This window comes from Schistocerca nitens, chromosome 4, assembly GCF_023898315.1.
Source record: "Schistocerca nitens isolate TAMUIC-IGC-003100 chromosome 4, iqSchNite1.1, whole genome shotgun sequence".
Classification (NCBI taxonomy): Eukaryota; Metazoa; Arthropoda; class Insecta; order Orthoptera; family Acrididae; genus Schistocerca; species Schistocerca nitens.
The window spans coordinates 383572260-383591892 of NC_064617.1; the positions used below are offsets into that span (position 1 = coordinate 383572260).

At 39.9% G+C, this 19633-nt stretch overlaps 1 protein-coding gene across 2 annotated transcripts in view; it reads right to left on the reverse strand.

Moving 5' to 3' along the window:
- The window catches only part of LOC126253469 (leukocyte receptor cluster member 8), a 57690-nt gene that overhangs the window by 30287 nt on the left and 7770 nt on the right, over nucleotides 1–19633 (reverse strand). The window contains exons 5-9 of one of the 2 annotated variants that reach the window (XM_049954827.1): nucleotides 4784–4987; nucleotides 4539–4628; nucleotides 4172–4427; nucleotides 2644–2787; nucleotides 2165–2479 (exon numbers count right to left, since the gene is read on the reverse strand). In XM_049954827.1, the coding sequence (XP_049810784.1) occupies nucleotides 2165–2479; nucleotides 2644–2787; nucleotides 4172–4427; nucleotides 4539–4628; nucleotides 4784–4987 (1009 nt within the window). Of the gene's footprint in view, nucleotides 1–2164; nucleotides 2480–2643; nucleotides 2788–4171; nucleotides 4629–4783; nucleotides 4988–19633 lie in introns of both variants that reach the window. The other variant, XM_049954826.1, reaches the window with a different exon arrangement.

Here is a 19633-nt window from a genome sequence, read left to right on the forward strand (position 1 = left end):
GCAGTGGAATGGTCTGGTATTCATGGTCAGAAACAAACTGGATTGGTGTTTATGTACAGTAAACATATGAAAATGGTTGAGTGATACATGGCTATACCAAAACAAGTACCCTCACTGACACCACTACCGAAGACATTTCATGTCTTTTTGGATGTTTGTGTGATCACGGTTTCTTTCACACAGATGAACATGAGGGAGGCAGTGGGTTGTGCGTACACCAGATGGAGGCCAGGGCTATACAGGATACTGAGTTGAACCCTCATAAAAGCTCCAGGCAAGTGACCCAGCAACATGGTGTAATCCAAACAACGATTATGTGTATCCTGCATGACAACCACTACTATCCCTATCACCTGCAATGAGTGGAAAGAGTATTAGCAGTGGACTTCCCTTTATGGGAAAGATTTTGTCGATGGTTTTTGCACCAGATCATCACACTTACGGGATTATTGTCATCATCAGTCCCCTTTACCGACAAAGCAACCTTTACCACAATTGGCATAATCAATCTGCACAATTGTCATCTGTGGGTTGCAGAAAACAATCAGGCAATGGGTAAGGCATCTCATCAGCATTGGGTCAGCATCAATGTGTAGGTAAGGATTCTTGGCGACCACGTACTTGGAAAGATTATCATTCCTCAAGGATGCCCTGTAGCATGGCCAGCTAGATCACCGAGCTTACATCCCCTGGATTTTTACCTCTTGGAGCATCTGAGAAGTGTTGTGTATGCTGAACCAGGTCCTAATGAGCAGACCCTTCATGAGCATGTTCAAGTTGGACAGAGGCTGGAACATGCAAAACAGTGCGGCAATCCATAATGCAACATGGTCAATGTGTGCACGGCATCCCATAGAGGCCACTTTAAACATCTGTTGTGACATGAATACAGTGCAGCTCTGTACTGTGTTTCAGGGCAATCTGTTGTCATTGCACGCACGCTATCCATTTCCAGGCACGTGTGAATATAGGCCCTTTTTTCTTCCATTTACAGCCATGGATTCATGCCTGCAGTTTTTCAGTTTTATTAATGTTCGCCCTTTATAGAGTGTACCATGAAAGGGGATTTCACATATGGGTAATTTCTTAACCACTTTATAGTTAATTAAAATTTATGAAAAATTTTGTCTTTCTCAGATTCAAATAATTAAATTCAGTCATGCCATTTTGTGTACATTAATAACATTTGAATTAAATAGTAGGTCTTCAACCCCTAAAATGTATGTGATCTCTCTTGAGTTTTATGTTGACTGCTGTGCAATTTATACGCTAGAGAACAGTAGAAATTTATGCGAATTTTGCAGAAACACCTAAAACCACAAAATTTACCCTTTTTAGCTATGTGACACAAAATATTGCATTTCCTCAACTCCTGTGTTAAATACAAGAGCAGCAGTTAACTAATATTGGTGACTGGCGGTTACAGAATGTCGAAACTGGATCTTTATTCATTCTTATGGCTGAAGTCCATGTGTAATAACAAAATGACCATTTACCACAAAGAACTGATACTACAGATGGGACTTCAGACAAAAATAACCTATTTCCAACAAATGATTCTCCATTAACACTTTCATTCAATCACAACACTTGTCCAATACTTTTGCAAAATAACTTATACAAAAAGGACACCACCTCTGCTAATATGTGAATAAACATCATTCCTGCTGTTTGCCTACTGCAGTCCAGGACACACAAAGCATACTAATACCAATGTCGTCACATATGATAGATTGAAGAATTTAAACAATGCCACACAAAGAGTACAACAGCTCCTTAAGAAATCACGTACAATGGCTTCTCCAACTTATTATCACCTTTTAACCAACCTAGATCGGTGGATACACTACAGATCACCCTATTGAAGTGTCAATTAACCAGCACACACTCAAAAATGTCATTTGCATAAGTGACCAAAAATGAATCAACGGAAGACCAGAGTAGGTAAGTTGGCAGCCAATTTGTGTGGACTACAAATGTATGTCCTAAATCTTACAAAACGGTCATTGAAAACCCAACACACTGTCATGATATAAGTGGTAACCTCAGAGAGGTCAATGGTTAGCATAATTACTTCATTTAACACTGTACCACTGTAATTAAGCCACCAACTTCCCTGCTCATCTTCAGCAACATTAAATTTAGCGAACAGATTCAAACTGACCTCCTCCTCCTCCGCCTCGCTGGGCTCTTGCTTCGAGAACTGTCTCTTGATCGTGACCTGTTCCTGCGGCTTTTCCCCGAGGGCGAGTGGGACTTCGACCTAGAACGAGACCTGGATCTCGAGTGGGATCTCGACCGAGATCGTGAGCGGCGTTGGTTTCTGTAGCATCGAGCTCCCAACCTTGAACCGAGCGCTGCTGACAGATTCGGTTTCTTACCCCGACCAATTGGAGTCATTTTAACAGTTGGTGTCACATTGGAATCTGGTGTTGTAGGAAAAGTCTTCTTGAGCTCTACATTTCTCTCAGTATGGATGCTAGGAAAGTCAAAAATTTATGTTGAACATTAGTATACAAACAACATTTTGTACTCGGGGAACTTAGAGAGTACCACATTTTAAGTATGTTTAACGATACATCATAAATGTAACCAACTGCATAATGGAAAATACTACATGTTGCTAATGTGTCCCACCTTTACCTTGGTAATGGCTCAACATCCCAGTTCTTCGTCCATAAAGTCCCTTCACTAGCAGCTCTTGTAATTTTACCTTTCAAGATTATCTCAACTCTATCTTTGTCTACTGTTTCAATGCACTGATCATAACATCGATTTATATAGTTCCTGAAATGTAAAAGCTATATTATTATATTCTCCAGCTGAATGCAACATACATTACAGTGCAGTTTTGAAGGGTGTATATTTTTAACATTATTGAAAATATGGCACTGGTATGAACGTTAACAAGGGTAGCCAATAGTGGCATATACCCTGCAATAAAAATCAGTTATACAGTCATGTAAGTCATCTGACTTTGAAATGTTGCCATTCACGTGTGATGATATATTTCTTCCAACCACCATTTTTAAAATGCCTCTTTTGCCTGGCAAGACATATTACCTTTCTGCAAAATTCTACACACACACACACACACACACACACACACACACACACACACACACAAATGGTCATTTTCTAACCATTTTCTTCATACTGGAACACAATCAGAGCCCTTTTTGAGTCATGCTCAGCCTCCATTCTCATCACGTATTAATGTCACCGTATTTTTTTTTTATCTTCCAACTATAATTTCTTTGATAATTCATACTTGTTGCTATCCTGACATCTAGAACACTTGTTCCAGATGTTCTAACCTCTCCCCTCCGCCTTCCAGTTGTCCAGCAGCAACATTTCTGCTCTGTAGCACTAATTGTTTCTGCAACTGCTCTGTGTATATATAGTTATTTACCAATATCTCTTTCACTGATGTGAGAATTTTGTCCACTGTTTAAATTATTTTGTTATTTCCTGGCTTTTTTTGTCTTTAAACCAAACTCCCAAGGTACCTCCATTTCTTATACCCTGTTCAAATTCTTATATCTTAGCTATTTTCTCTTTCCACTTTTACCCCAGGCTTAATGACTTTTATAACCTCATCTCATTCAGAATACTCTTTCAACTAGTTCAATATCTACCTTTATGAACTTCTTGCATATTAGTAGGACACAATGACAAAGAGCACATTCCTGTTTCAGATCTGTGGGAAATGTATATGGCATAATTATGGAATTGGAACTGCCAAGGAGTATAGTGCAGATCAGGAATGTGTTCCATTTCACTCCCTTTACAGTAATAAATCATAGACCAAAAAATTATTTTCATGCAAATTACTTTTAAATCTCTTACAGTTCAGTCACGAATTAAGATCCTCAGTCATACGGAAGGGCCTGAGACATATTTAAACTGTTAATTTTTAATACTACTGAATAGATGAACGATGAACTATGTCATAAAATGTGTTGTGGAAGAAATTTTAACAATTATACATGAATTGGGGGGGGGGGGGGGGGGGGAGAACCACACGCACAACAGTTTTATAAATGCTGCAGTAACTAATTATGATTTCTGTAAATATGCTATCAGAAATTGGCATAACTGGTTTCAAGGGATAGACAAACAATTACATAATAAATTGTGTTTTAGCAGTTAAATTTAAAAGAATACTCACTTTAGAGACTCCGGCCATTCACCTGTTATGACAGACTGAGCAGTTCGTGCGAGTGCTTCCATATACTGGTGTGTCTCTGCGTGGTTTACAGCAGCAGATGCCCGCTCCTGTAGTGTTTTAGAAACAGAAAAGGGTTTTCCAGAATCTTCTTCTGCGGCCGCATTTGTTACCTCAGCCTCTTCTGACGACTTTTCACGCATTGCTGACGGGGGCGCCGGTTCAGGAGGCAAAGGAGGAAACAGCGGTGTATTGTCGCCTGGAGGAAGAGGGGGAGGATGTATCATTAGGCCACCTGGTGAACTGGGCATAAAGTTTTCACTGAGAGAATTGTTAAGGTTTTGTGCATTCTTCTTATTTTTATTCTTACGCTTCTTCTTGCTTGCTCCACTGTTATTGAACGGCTTGAAACCAATCCCGGGCTTTTTATTTGGAAGACTAAATTTTATGGGACCATATGCTGCAAAGAAAAGTTCTTATCACCCTGTAATTCATGTGACAAGACAGAATAACATGCTCAAATACTAACAAAATTACAAATTGTGAGGTGAAGTACTTATTTACTACAGTAGTAATTGTAAACATTAGCTTCAATACAACTGAATGGATACATACTCGTGTTTCCTGGTTGATTGTAGAACTGAGGTGATCTGGATGTGACAGCTGAGGCTGGTGGTGTTGGCAAAAGATAGTTCTGGTTAGCAGGTGGAGGAGGACCAGGAGGAAGTGGTGGCATTTCATTGCGCTGGCCACAAATATTTTCATCTGGTGATGCCTGACCACCTGGTGTACCACCTTGATTCTCCTCTTGCCGAAAATCTAACAAATTCAATTATTAAGTGTTAAAGTTACATGAGCACACGCCTTAACTGTAATCATACACATTATTTTGTAAGTCATTATCCCTTTTTCTCAACATATATTAATGTACAAGTATGGATGACATATCATTAGAAAGGTTTTTTAACAGGCCTCTGACGCTGCACTAGAAGTTACTATGTGTGGCAAATTTTAGCATACAAGAGACTTAACTATCGTACCTATATTTTACAAAGCTAAATTATTAATAAACGAAAAAAGATTCCCCTTTCACATTATGTTATTACAAATGTATTTGTTTTACAGTACTTATTAACTGGATAATTTGTTTACTGCTCTGTCATAGATAATAACTGTGACCACTGCAGTAGTGCATCATCTCTGTACATAGCAAATTTTGTCTTTTCTAAATGACAATGTTTTCGGAAATGACAAACATATTACTCACTGTCACCCTGAATCGCAATTTACTCATTGCCACTATGGCCCACCTAAGTAAAGTACGAAATGCTACTAGATTCTCAAAATTCAGTTAGAGGTTACTGTGGTCTTAATGATGTACCAGGTAAAAAGGGAACACAACATTCTACTTTATGTGTTTCACAAATATTTACTTCTTTTTATTTTATATTTAGATTTGTCATTAAACTTCTCTTTGACAACAGGGAAATGTAAATAAGTAACTACAAGCAACTGATGACAGTCAAATAGTGTCATGTGTGGCTTGCTTCACTTCTTTTATTTTATGTTTATATTTGCTCATTAATTATCAACTTTTATCTACAATGGGATGGTGTAAATACTACTGTCATAAACAATAAATAACAAGCTTACAACGCCAAGGAAAAGGACATTACAAGCTGTCAGAGGGTTAAAGGGGCAGCTACAACTCAAACACCTGCTCAGAGAAAAAGGTGACATTCCCACAACTACCCTTATCCCAAAAGCTACTCTTATTCCAAATAATGTCATTATATAAAACTATGAAAGTATGAAAACTTCACAATTCCCCTAGTGGGGAAAAATATGAAAGTACTTTTAATTTCATTGAATCTGTCACTGTTAAGGGTAAAACACGGTCACAAAATAAAACACCGCCATGATATAATAATTCGAATTTTTTTATTCATCAAGAATGAAAAAAAAAAAAAAAAAAAAAAAAAAAAAAAAAAAAAAAAGCCACACAAATGCCTCCATAAAAATGGGCCATTAATGTGTAAATTTGAATCTGGGCCACCACTATCTTGTTAGAAAAGTAAACGTATAGTTCTCACATATTGCGTATCTGCTGATAATGTGTTGAAAGGCGCGGAGCAAGTAAAATACAATGTTTACTGTAAAAAAAAAAAAGGAGGGGGGGGGGGAATAATTGTGCTTAACATATAAGAGTTTATATAAAAATAAAATATATCTGTAAGGTAAGTTGACATAGCAACATATCAAGTGTGTATAGTGTTTTTTTACTTTGTGTCTATGTATGTGAGTTGTTATAATAGAGGGAAACATTCCACGTAGGCAAAATATATCTAAAAACAAAGATGATGTGACTTACCAAATGAAAGTGCTGGCAGGTCGACAGACACACAAACGAACACAAACATACACACAAAATTCAAGCTTTCGCAACAAACTGTTGCCTCATCAGGAAAGAGGGAAGTAGAGGGAAAGACGAAAGGATATGGGTTTTAAGGGAGAAGGTAAGGAGTCATTCCAATCCCGGGAGCGGAAAGACTTACCTTAGGGGGAAAACAGGACGGGTATACACTCGCGCGCGCACACACACACACACACACACACACATATCCATCCACACATATACAGACACAAGCAGACATCTCACAAGCAGACATATTTAAAGACAAAGAGTTTGGGCAGAGATGTCAGTCGAGGCAGAAGTGCAGAGGCAAAGATATTGTTGAATGACAGGTGAGGTATGAGTGGCGGCAACTTGAAATTAGCGGAGATTGAGGCCTGGTGGATAACGAGAAGAGAGGATATATTGAAGAGCAAGTTCCCATCTCCGGAGCTCGGATAGGTTGGTGTTAGTGGGAAGTATCCAAATAACCCGGACAGTGTAACACTGCGCCAAGATGTGCTGGCCGTGCACCAAGGCATGTTTAGCCACAGGGTGATCCTCATTACCAACAAACACTGTCTGCCTGTGTCCATTCATGCGAATGGACAGTTTGTTGCTGGTCATTCCCACATAGAATGCATCACAGTGTAGGCAGGTCAGTTGGTAGATCACGTGGGTGCTTTCACACGTGGCTCTGCCTTTGATCGTGTACACCCTCCGGGTTACAGGACTGGAGTAGGTGGTGGTGGGAGGGTGCATAGGACAGGTTTTACACCGGGGGCGGTTACAAGGGTAGGAGCCAGAGGGTAGGGAAGGTGGTTTGGGGATTTCATAGGGATGAACTAAGAGGTTACGAAGGTTAGGTGGACGGCGGAAAGACACTCTTGGTGGAGTGGGGAGGATTTCATGAAGGATGGATCTCATTTCAGGGCAGGATTTGAGGAAGTCGTATCCCTGCTGGAGAGCCACATTCAGAATCTGATCCAGTCCCGGAAAGTATCCTGTCACAAGTGGGGCACTTTTGTGGTTCTTCTGTGGGAGGTTCTGGGTTTGAGAGGATGAGGAAGTGGCTCTGGTTATTTGCTTCTGTACCAGGTCGGGAGGGTAGTTGCGGGATGCAAAAGCTGTTTTCAGGTTGTTGGTGTAATGCTTCAGGGATTCCGGACTGGAGCAGATTCGTTTGCCACGAAGACCTAGGCTGTAGGGAAGGGACCGTTTGATGTGGAATGGGTGGCAGCTGTCGTAATGGAGGTACTGTTGCTTGTTAGTGGGTTTGATGTGGACGGACGTGTGAAGCTGGCCATTGGACAGGTGGAGGTCAACATCAAGGAAAGTGGCATGGGATTTGGAGTAGGACCAGGTGAATCTGATGGAACCAAAGGAGTTGAGGTTGGAGAGGAAATTCTGAAGTTCTTCTTCACGGTGAGTCCAGATCATGAAGATGTCATCAATAAATCTGTACCAAACTTTGGGTTGGCAGGCCTGGGTAACCAAGAAGGCTTCCTCTAAGCGACCCATGAATAGGTTGGCGTACGAAGGGGCCATCCTGGTACCCATGGCTGTTCCCTTTAATTGTTGGTATGTCTGGTCTTCAAAAGTGAAGAAGTTGTGGGTCAGGATGAAGCTGGCTAAGGTAATGAGGAAAGAGGTTTTAGGTAGGGTGGCAGGTGATCGGCGTGAAAGGAAGTGCTCCATCGCAGCGAGGCCCTGGACGTGCGGGATATTTGTGTATAAGGAAGTGGCATCAATGGTTACAAGGATGGTTTCTGGGGGTAACGGATTGGGTAAGGATTCCAGGCGTTCGAGAAAGTGGTTGGTGTCTTTGATGAAGGATGGGAGACTGCATGTAATGGGTTGAAGGTGTTGATCTATGTAGGCAGAGATACGTTCTGTGGGGGCTTGGTAACCAGCTACAATGGGGCGGCCGGGATGATTGGGTTTGTGAATTTTAGGAAGAAGGTAGAAGGTAGGGGTGCGGGGTGTCGGTGGGGTCAGGAGGTTGATGGAGTCAGGTGAAAGGTTTTGTAGAGGGCCTAAGGTTCTGAGGATTCCTTGAAGCTCCGCCTGGACATCAGGAATGGGATTACCTTGGCAAACTTTGTATGTGGTGTTGTCTGAAAGCTGACGCAGTCCCTCAGCCACATACTCCCGACGATCAAGTACCACAGTCGTGGAACCCTTGTCCGCCGGAAGAATGACGATGGACCGGTCAGCCTTCAGATCACGGATAGCCTGGGCTTCAGCAGTGGTGATGTTGGGAGTAGGATTAAGGTTTTTTAAGAAGGATTGAGAGGCAAGGCTGGAAGTCAGAAATTCCTGGGAGGTTTGGACACAGGCAGACAGTGTTTGTTGGTAATGAGGATCACCCTGTGGCTAAACATGCCTTGGTGCACGGCCAGCACATCTTGGCGCAGTGTTACACTGTCCGGGTTATTTGGATACTTCCCACTAACACCAACCTATCCGAGCTCCGGAGATGGGAACTTGCTCTTCAATATATCCTCTCTTCTCGTTATCCACCAGGCCTCAATCTCCGCTAATTTCAAGTTGCCGCCACTCATACCTCACCTGTCATTCAACAATATCTTTGCCTCTGCACTTCTGCCTCGACTGACATCTCTGCCCAAACTCTTTGTCTTTAAATATGTCTGCTTGTGAGATGTCTGCTTGTGTCTGTATATGTGTGGATGGATATGTGTGTGTGTGTGTGTGTGTGTGTGTGTGTGTGTGTGTGTGTGTGTGTGTATGTGTGTGTGTGTGTGTGTGTGTGTGTGTGCGCGCGCGAGTGTATACCCGTCCTGTTTTCCCCCTAAGGTAAGTCTTTCCGCTCCCGGGATTGGAATGACTCCTTACCTTCTCCCTTAAAACCCATATCCTTTCGTCTTTCCCTCTACTTCCCTCTTTCCTGATGAGGCAACAGTTTGTTGCGAAAGCTTGAATTTTGTGTGTATGTTTGTGTTCGTTTGTGTGTCTGTCGACCTGCCAGCACTTTCATTTGGTAAGTCACATCATCTTTGTTTTTAGATATATGTGAGTTGTTACATTCACATAAAGTTACAATAAAATTAAGACAAAAATCACAGCAGGTTATGGGCCCAGAGCAATAAGAAAATAGAAAAGCTAAAAAATAGAAGGCATGAATAAGGAAGAAAAACAGAAATGTTTCAAGAAAACTAAGAATTTCGTGATATACAAGTGCTTAAAGACGGTAGTACATTCAATTTGTGGGATGTTGCAACTAGAATATCATTTAATACGCAAGACCTGTGTGATATTGTGGATGGAACTGAAACAATGGAAAATAGCAAAACTTTAGAAAAACAGAAAAAAATGGCAGGAAATGTACAGCATGGCGAAACATTTCATAATGAGAACAATTGGTAAAAAGGTAAAGTCACATGTATTGTGTTGTGAAACTTCAAAGGCAATGTATGATAAACATAAAGCAATTTATAAAAAAGATGCGTCTCAAAGAACTTAGCAGTTGCTTCAAGAATTTTATAGTTTCAAGTATGATAAAACCAGAGACATAGCTAGTAATATAGGGGCACTACAGAATATAGTATTTGAACTGAATAGTCTCCAGTCAGAAAAGATGACATTAGGATCAAACGCAAGATACCAAGGGGCAACAGTCTGGATGATTGACTGATCTGGCCTTGTAACACTAATCAAAATGGCCTTGTTGTGCTGGTACTGAAAGCAAGGGGAAACTACAGCCATAATTTTTCCCCGAGGGCATGCAGCTTTACTGTATGGTTAAATGATGATGGCGTCCTCTTGGGTAAAAATATTCCAGAGGTAAAATAGTCCCCCATTCGGATCTTCGGGCGGGGACTACTCAGAAGGATGTTGTTATCAGGAGAAAGAAAACTGGCGTTTTACGGGTCGGAGCGTGGAATGTCAGATCCCTTAATCGGGCAGGTAGGTTAGAAAATTTAAAAAGGGAAATGGATAGGTTAAAGTTAGATATAGTGGGTATTAGTGAAGTTCAGTGGCAGGAGGAACAAGACTTTTGGTCAGGTGAATACAGGGTTATAAATACAAAATCAAAGAGGGGTAATGCAGGAGTAGGTTTAATAATGAATAAAAAAATAGGAATGCGGGTAAGCTACTACAAACAGCATACTGAACACATTATTGCGGCCAAGATACGAAGCCCACGCCTACCACAGTAGTAAAAGTTTATATGCCAACTAGCCCTGCAGATGACTCAAGAGATAGATGAAACGTATGATGAGATAAAAAAAATTATTCAGATAGTGAAGGGAGACGAAAATTTAATAGTCATGGGTGACTGGAATTCGATAGTAGGAAAAGGAAGAGATGGAAACGTAGTAGGTGAAAATGGAATGGGGGTAAGGAATCGAAGAAGAAGCCGCCTGGTAGAATTTTGTACAGAGCATAACTTAATCATAGCTAACACTTGGTTCAAGAATCATAAAAGAAGGTTGTATACATGGAAGAAGCCTGCAGATACTGACAGGTTTCAGATAGATTATATAATGGTAAGACAGAGATGCAGGAACCAGGTTTTAAATTGTACAGCATTTCCAGGGGCAGATGTGGACTCTGACCACAATCTATTGGATATGAACTGTAAACTACAACTGAAGAAACTGCAAAAAGGTGGGAATTTAAGGAGATGGGACCTGGATAAACTGACTAAACCAGAGGTTGTAGAGAGTTTCAGGGAACTATTGACAAGAATGGGGGAAAGAAATACAGACGAGGGCCAATAGAAATCCTTGGGTAACAGAAGAGATACTGAATTTAACTGATGAAAGGAGAAAATACAAACATGCAGTAAATGAAGCAGGCAAAAAGGAATACAAATGTCTCAAAAATGAGATTGACAGGGGCTAAGAAGGGATGGCTAGAGGACAAATGTAAGGATGTAGAGGTGTATATCACTAGGGGTAAGATAGATACTGCCTACAGGAAAATTAGAGAGACCTTTGGGGAAAAGAGAATCACCTCTACAAATACCAAAAGTTCACATGGAAAACCAGTCCTAAGCAGAGAAGGAAAAGCAGAAAGGTGGAAGCAGTATATAAATGGTCTATAGAGGGAGATATGCTTTATGACAATATTATGGAAATGGAAGAGAACGAGGATGAAGATGATGTAGGAGATATACGGCATGAAGAATTTGACAGAGCACTGAAAGACGCAAGTCGAAACAAGGGCCCGGGAATAGACACCATTCCATTAGAACTACTGATAGCCTTGGGAGAGACAGCCCTGACTAAACTCTACCATCTGGTGAGCAAGATGTATGAGACACGCAAAATACCCTCAGACTTCAAGAACAATATAATAATTCCAATCCCCAAGAAAGCAGGGGTTGACAGATGTGAAAATTACTGGAACACACTCTTTCAAATTCTGAAGGTTGCAGGGGTAAAATATAGGGATTGAAAGGCTATTTACAATTTGTGCAGAAACCAGATGGCAGTTATAAGAGTTGAGTGGCATGACCAACGGAAGCAGTGGTTGGGAAGGGAGTGAGACAGGGTCGTAGCCTATCCCCGATGTTATTCAATCTGTATATTGAGCAAGCAGTAAAAGAAACAAAAGAAAAATTCGGAGCAGGAATAAAAATCCATGGAGAAGAAATAAAAACTTTGAGGTTCGCCGATGACATTGTAATTCTGTCAGAGACAGCAAAGGACCTGTAAGAGCAGCTGAACGGAATGGACAGTGCCTTGAAAGGAGAATATAAGATGAACATCAACAAAAGCAAAATGACGATAATGGAATGTATTCGAATTAAATCAGGTGATGCTGGGGATATAAGACTAGGAAATAAGACGCTTTAAGTAGTAAATGAGTTCTGCTATTTGGGGAGCAAAATAACTGATGATGGTCGAAGTAGAGAGGATATAAAATGTAGACTGGCAATGGCAAGGAAAGCGTTTCTGAAGAAGAGAAATTTGTTAACATTGAGTAGAGATTTAAATGTCAGGAGATCATTTCTGAAAGTATTTGTATGGAGTATAGCCATGTATGGGAGTGAAACGTGGACGATAAATAGTTTAGATAAAAAGAGAATCTAAGCTTTCGAAATGTGGTGCTACAGAAGAATGCTGAAGATTAGATGGGTAGATCACATAACTAATGAGGAGGTTTTGAAAAGAATTGGGGAGAAGAGGAGTTTGTGGCACAACTTGACCAGAAGAAGGGATCGGTTGGTAGGACATGTTCTGAGGCATCTAGGGATCACCAATTTAGTATTGGAGGGCAGCGCAGAGGGTAAAAATCGTAGAGGGAGACCAAGAGATGAATACACTAAGCAGATTCAGAAGTATGTAGGTTGCAGTAGGTACTGGGAGATGAAGAGGTTTGCACAGGATAGAGTAGCATGGAGAGCTGCATCAAACCAGTCTCAGGACTAAAGACCACAACAACAACCCAAGATATTGTCTATTTTGCCAGAAGAATACAAACATTTTTCTCCAGCACGGGATTCGTCACACAGTGGTAAGAAGACTATGGAAAATCTAATTGCAAGTCTTATAAGAGAAGAGGAACGACTGAAAAACAATAATCAAGAAGAGAGTGTTGCCTTTGATGTTGGGTTTAACAAAAATAAAAGAAAATATATAATTTGTAAAAATTGTGGTGGTCGTGGACATTTTGCAAGAGAATGCAAGAAGTCTAAGAAGAAAGAACACTGTTCTATATGCAAGAGGAATAATCACAAAGAAGAATAGTGTTCTTTAAACATAAAATTCAAGAACCAAAATTGAGATCTTTCAAACCCTGTCCTCAGTGCAAAAAGACTAACCACAAAGAAAAAGATTGTTATTTTAAGAACAAAGACAGTGAAAGAAAATCATTTTGCACTTTTGAAGGGATAGAAGAAGATCTAGTCACTCACGAAAACAAGAAACAAGACAATGCTGAAGAAAAGAAGATGGGAGACACTGTACACATTGCATATGAATATAACAAAGGAAAGATTTCACAAGAAGCCAATGAAAAGAAGATATGGTCATTGTTGTTGATGGTGCATGTACAGGACATTTGTGTAATGAAGTGGACAAGTTAACAAACGTGAGACATTATGACAGTATTGTAAAAGTTGCCAAACAAGGTGGACCAATGAAAATAGTTGCAACAGGACACTTTGTAGGAGATAACTGTGTTCTAAAAGATGTTATGTATGTTCCTGAACTGAGCAGAAATCTGACGTCAGTAAATGCAATCACTGAAAAAGATTGTACAGTTGTATTTTCTAAACATTCTGTTCAAATCTATAAATGTGAAAAACCTGTTTTGAAAGGACAAAAAACAAGAAATGGGTTGTATGAAGTGAACATTAAATCAGGAATGCAGTCACTACTGACACAAGAAGAAAAACAAGAATGGCATAAGAAACTACGTCATCCAGGCATAAGCTATACTTCAAAGATCAAGAGAATGTGTGGAGTTCCTAATCAACTACTGGCCATTAAAATTGTTACACCATGAAAATTATGTGCTACAGACACGAAATTTAACCAATAGGAAGAAGATGCTGTGATATGCAAATGGTTAGCTTTTCAGAGCATTCACACAAGGTTGGCGCCGGTGGAGACACCTACAACTTGCTGAGATGAGGGAAGTTTCCAACCGATTTCTCACACACAAACAGCAGTTGACCGGCGTTGCCTGGTAAAGCGTTGTGATGCCTTGTGTAAGGAAGACAAATGCGTACCATCACGTTTCCAACTTTGATAAAGGTCGGATTGTACCCTATCGCGATTGCCATTTATCGTATCGTGACATTGCTGCTCGCGTTGGTTGAAATCCAATGATTGTTAGCAGAATATGGAATCGGTGGGTTCAGAAGGATAATACAGAATGCCTTGCTCGATCGCAACGGCCTCGTAGCACTAGCTTTCGAGATGACAGGCATCTTATCCGCATGGCTGTAACGGATCGTGCAGCCACGTCTCGATCCCTGAGTCAAAAGATGGGGATGTTTGCAATACAACAACCATCTGCACAAACAGTTCGATGAATTTTGCAGCAGCAGCATGGACTATCAGCTAAGAGCCCATGGCTGCGGTCAGCCTTGACGCTGCATCACAGACAGCAGCACCTGCAATGGTGTACTCAACGACGAACCTGGGTGCACGAATGGCGAAACGTCATTTTGTTGGATGTATCCAGGTTCTGTTTACAGCATCATAATGGTCACATCCGTGTTTGGTGACATCGTGGTGAACGCATATTATTGTTGTTGTTGTGGTCTTCAGTCCTGAGACTGGTTTGATGCAGCTCTCCATGCTACCCTATCCTGTGCAAGTTTCTTCATTTCCCAGTACCTACTGCAACCTACATCCTTCTGAATCTGCTTAGTGTATTCATCTCTTGGTCTCCCTCTACGATTTTTACAATCCACGCTGCCCTCCAATGCTAAATTTGTGATCCCTTGATACCTCAGAACATGTCCTACCAACCGATCCCTTCTTCTCGTCACGTTGTGCCACAAACTCCTCTTCTCCCCAATTCTATTCAATACCTCCTCATTAGTTATGTGTTCTACCCATCTAATCTTCAGCATTCTTCTGTAGCACCACATTTCGAAAGCTTAGATTCTCTTTTTATCTAAACTATTTATCGTCCACGTTTCACTCCCATACATGGCTATACTCCATACAAATACTTTCAGAAATGACCTGACATTTAAATCTCTACTCAATGTTAACAAATTTCTCTTCTTCAGAAACGCTTTCCTTGCCATTGCCAGTCTACATTTTATATCCTCTCTACTTCGACCATCATCCGTTATTTTGCTCCCCAAATAGCAAAACTCCTTTACTACTTTAAGTGTCTCATTTTCCAATCTAATTCCATCACCCGACTTAATTAGACGACATTCCATTATCCTCGTTTTGCTTTTGTTAATGTTCATCTTATATCCTCCTTTCAAGACACTATCCATTCCGTTCAACTGCTCTTCCAAGTCCTTTGCTGTCTCTGACAGAATTACAATGTCGTCGGCGAACCTCAAAGTTTTTATTTCTTCTCCATGGAGTTTAATACCTACTCCGAATTTTTCTTTTGTTCCCTTTACTGCTTGCTCAATATACAGATTGAATAACATCGGGGATAGGCTACAACCCTGTCTCACTCCCTCCCCAACCGCTGCTTCCCTTTCATGTCCCTCGACTCTATAACTGACATCTGTTTTCTGTACAAATTGTAAATAGCCTTTCGCTCCCTGTATTTTACCCTTGCCACCTTTAGAATTTGAAAGAGAGTATTCCAGCCAACACTGTCAAAAGCTTTCTAAGTCTACAAATGCTAGAAACGTAGGTTTGCCTTTCCTTAATCTTTCGTCTAAGATAAGTCTTAAGGTCAGTATTGCCTCAAGTGTTCCAATATTTCTACGGATTCCAAAATGATCTTCCCCGAGGTCGGCTTCTACCAGTTTTTCCATTCATCTGAAAAGAATTCGTGTTAGTATTTTGCAGCTGTGACTTACCTGTTGTTCGCATTGACGGCACTTTAAACAGTGGACATTACATTTTAGATGTGTTATGACCCATGGCTCTACCCTTTATTCGATCCCTGCGAAAACCTACATTTCAGCAGGATAATGGACGACCGCATGTTGCAGGTCCTGTACGCGCCTTACTGGGTACAGAAAATGTTCGACTGCTGCCCTGGCCAGCACATCCTTCAGGTCTCTCACCAACTGAATACGTCTGGTCAATGGTGGCCGAGCAACTGGCTCGTCACAATACACTAGTCACTACTCTTGATGAACTGTGGTATCGTGTTGAAGCTGCATGGGCAGCTGTACCTGTACACGCCATCCAAGCTCTGTTTGACTCAATGCCCAGACGTATCAAGGACGGTATTACGGCCAGAGGTGGTTGTTCTGGGTACTGATTTCTCAGGATCTATGCACCCAAATTGTGTGAAAATGTAATCACATGTCAGTTCTAGTATAATATATTTGTCCAATGAAAACCCTTTTATCATCTGCATTTCTTCTTGGTGTAGCAATTTTAATGGCCAATAATGTAGTTTATGCTCAGCAGAACAATTGTGTGAAGCTTGTGTGAGAGCTAAATTAACAAGAAAACCATTTTCTACTGTGAGAGAAAGAGCAACACGACCCCTTGAAATCGTACACACTGATATCTGTGGAGAGATAGAACCCCCAACATTTAATGGATATAGGTACTACGTGACTGAGTTGGATAATTTGACTCATTTCTGTGTAACCTACTTGTTAAGATCTAAGTCAGAGGCTGAAAGATTCATAAGAAAATGTGTGTAAGAAAGTGAAAATAAGTTCAATACAAAAGTGTCAAAAGTAAGATGTGATAAAGGTGGTGAATACACCAGCCATAAGTTTAAGAATTGGTGTGAAGGAAAAGGAATTGTGCTAGACTATAGTATTCTTTATAGCCCTCAGCTCAATGGGAAAGCAGAGAGACTAAATCTGACAATAATGAACAAGGCAAGAGCTATGATATTCGATAGCAAACTAAAGAAAGAGCTATGGGGAGGGGCAGTGCTCACAGCTACATAATCAATAGAAGCCCAACTATCAAAGTGCCATACCTGCAGAGAAGTGGTTTGGGAAAAGAAGAGATCTGTCAAGACTTCAAATTTTTAGATCAAGAGTTTTTGGCAAAAATTTAGCCTAACTGAAGAAACTAGATGTATGAAGTAATGCATACATTTTTGTTGGTTATGCACCAAATAGCTACAGACTGATGCAGAAAGAAGAAATACTGTTGTGTCAAGGGACGTCGAATTTGAGCAGAAAGTGACAAAAGAAACTCTACAGAAAAATCTTGTTATTGGTGAACTATCAAATGATACTAGCAATCAAAAAATGAAATAGAAGACAATGAAAATCAAGGAGAAGAAAATCAAGAAGTAATAACATGCAATGAAGACACAAGAAATTACAACCTTAGGAAAAGAACTAGTTTGAAAAACCTGTAAAATATAATGATTATGATTTGAAAAACCTGTAAAATATAATGATTATGAAACAGCTTTACTTACCTATGAAGAATGTGTGAGTGGTCCAGACAAAGAAAATTGGTTAAAAGCAATTGAAGAACAAAAGAGATCTCTTGAACAGAATGAAACATGGAAGTTGGTTAGTCCAGAGGAAGCAAAAGGGAAAGAAATCTTAACAAGTAAATGGATTTTTAAAGTCAAAGATGATGAACAATATAAGGACAGACTAGTTATCAGAGGTTGTCAACAAGAAAAGGATATAGATTTTAAGGAATTATTTAGCCCAGTAGTATATATATGTTCACTGGACTGTTGTTTGCACTGGCAGCAGAGAAAAATTTCCATATGAAAGTGATGTCAAAACAGCATTTCTCTATGGGAAACTGGATGAAGAAATTTTTTTGAAGGTACCTGAAGGATACAAAGAAGCCAGAAAAATCTGTGTTTTGAAGAAAGCTCTGTATGGACTTAAACAAGCCCCATCCAGATGGAATAAAACTTTGACAGATTTCCTAAAATCAGAAGTACTAATTCAATTGAAATCAGGCCAGTGCATATTTGAAGATGCAACTGAAGAAATGTACATCGCTATACATGTTGATGATGGAATCATAATAGGAAAAGACTTGCAGAAAATTGAAAATATACTAAAGAAACTTAAGAAATTTGAATTGGTTGTGGTAGAAAATCCAGATATGTATTTATGGGTACAAATAATGAAAACAGAGGATGGAATATTTTTACACCAAGAACAGTATGCAAAGAAAGTACTAGAAAAATTCAATATGACTGACTGTAAGGTCATGAAGACTCCATTGGTTCCAGAGGGAAAGACAAATGAAGAAAATCAAGAAAACAAACACAGTGAATTTGCATATCGTGAAGCCATAGGAAGTCTTCTTTATTTGTCATGTAAAACCAAACCAGATCTTGGATTTACAGTAAATTATGAGAGCCGCTTCACAGAAGACCCCAAGAAAAGGGATTACAAAAATGCAAAAAGAACTCTTAGATATCTACAAGGTTCCAAGAATTATGGTCACTTTTTTAAGAAAAAAAAAGTGAAGAAGATGACAATATTCACCTAAATGTTTGTGATGCCGATTATGCTCAAGATTTAAGAGACAGAAAAAGTACAATTGCATACATATTTCTTTATAATGGTGCTCCCATTAGTTGGTGTTCGGAAGCAAAGTGTGACAGCTACTTCATCAACTGAAGCAGAATACATTTCAGCAGCAGAGTGCACCAAAGAAATAAAACACATCAATACCCTAATACAAGAGTTAACCAGAAGAAAAGTGATATCATTTTTCATGTAGACAAAGTGCTATTGAAATGATCAAAGCAGGACAGTTGGTTAGACGAAGCAATCATATAGATGTAAAATTTCACTATGTTAGCGAACAATACAGAGAAGGTTTGTTCGAGATAAAATATTGTAATACAGAAGAACAATTAGCAGACATACTGACCAAAGCTCTACAAAGATCAAATTTAGAAATGTTATTATGAAACAATTACCATGACTGTGTGATAACTAAACCTGTGAAGCTTGTGATTTAGAGCCAGTTGAATTGTGCGGAGCAAGTAAAATACAATGTTTACTGTGTGTGCTTTTATATATGATGTGACTTACCAAACGAAAGTGCTGGCAGGTCGATAGAATGAAATGTCTGCTTGTGTCTGTGTATGTGCGGATGGATATGTGTGTGTGTGTGTGTGTGTGTGTGTGTGTGTGTGTGTGTGTGTGCGCACGCGAGTGTATACCTGTCCTTTCCCCCCCCCCCCCCCCATGGTAAGTCTTTCCGCTCCCGGGATTGGAATGACTCCTTACCCTCTCCCTTAAAACCCACATCCTTCAGTCTTTCCCTCTCCTTCCCTCTTTCCTGATGAAGCAACTGTTGGTTGCGAAAGCTTGAATTTTGTGTGTATGTTTGTGTTTGTTTGTGTGTTTATCGACCTGCCAGCACTTTCGTTTGGTAAGTCAAATCATCTTTGTTTTTAGATATATTTTTCCCACGTGGAATGTTTCCCTCTATTATATATATGAACATCTAAGAGTTTATATAAAAATAAAATATATCTGT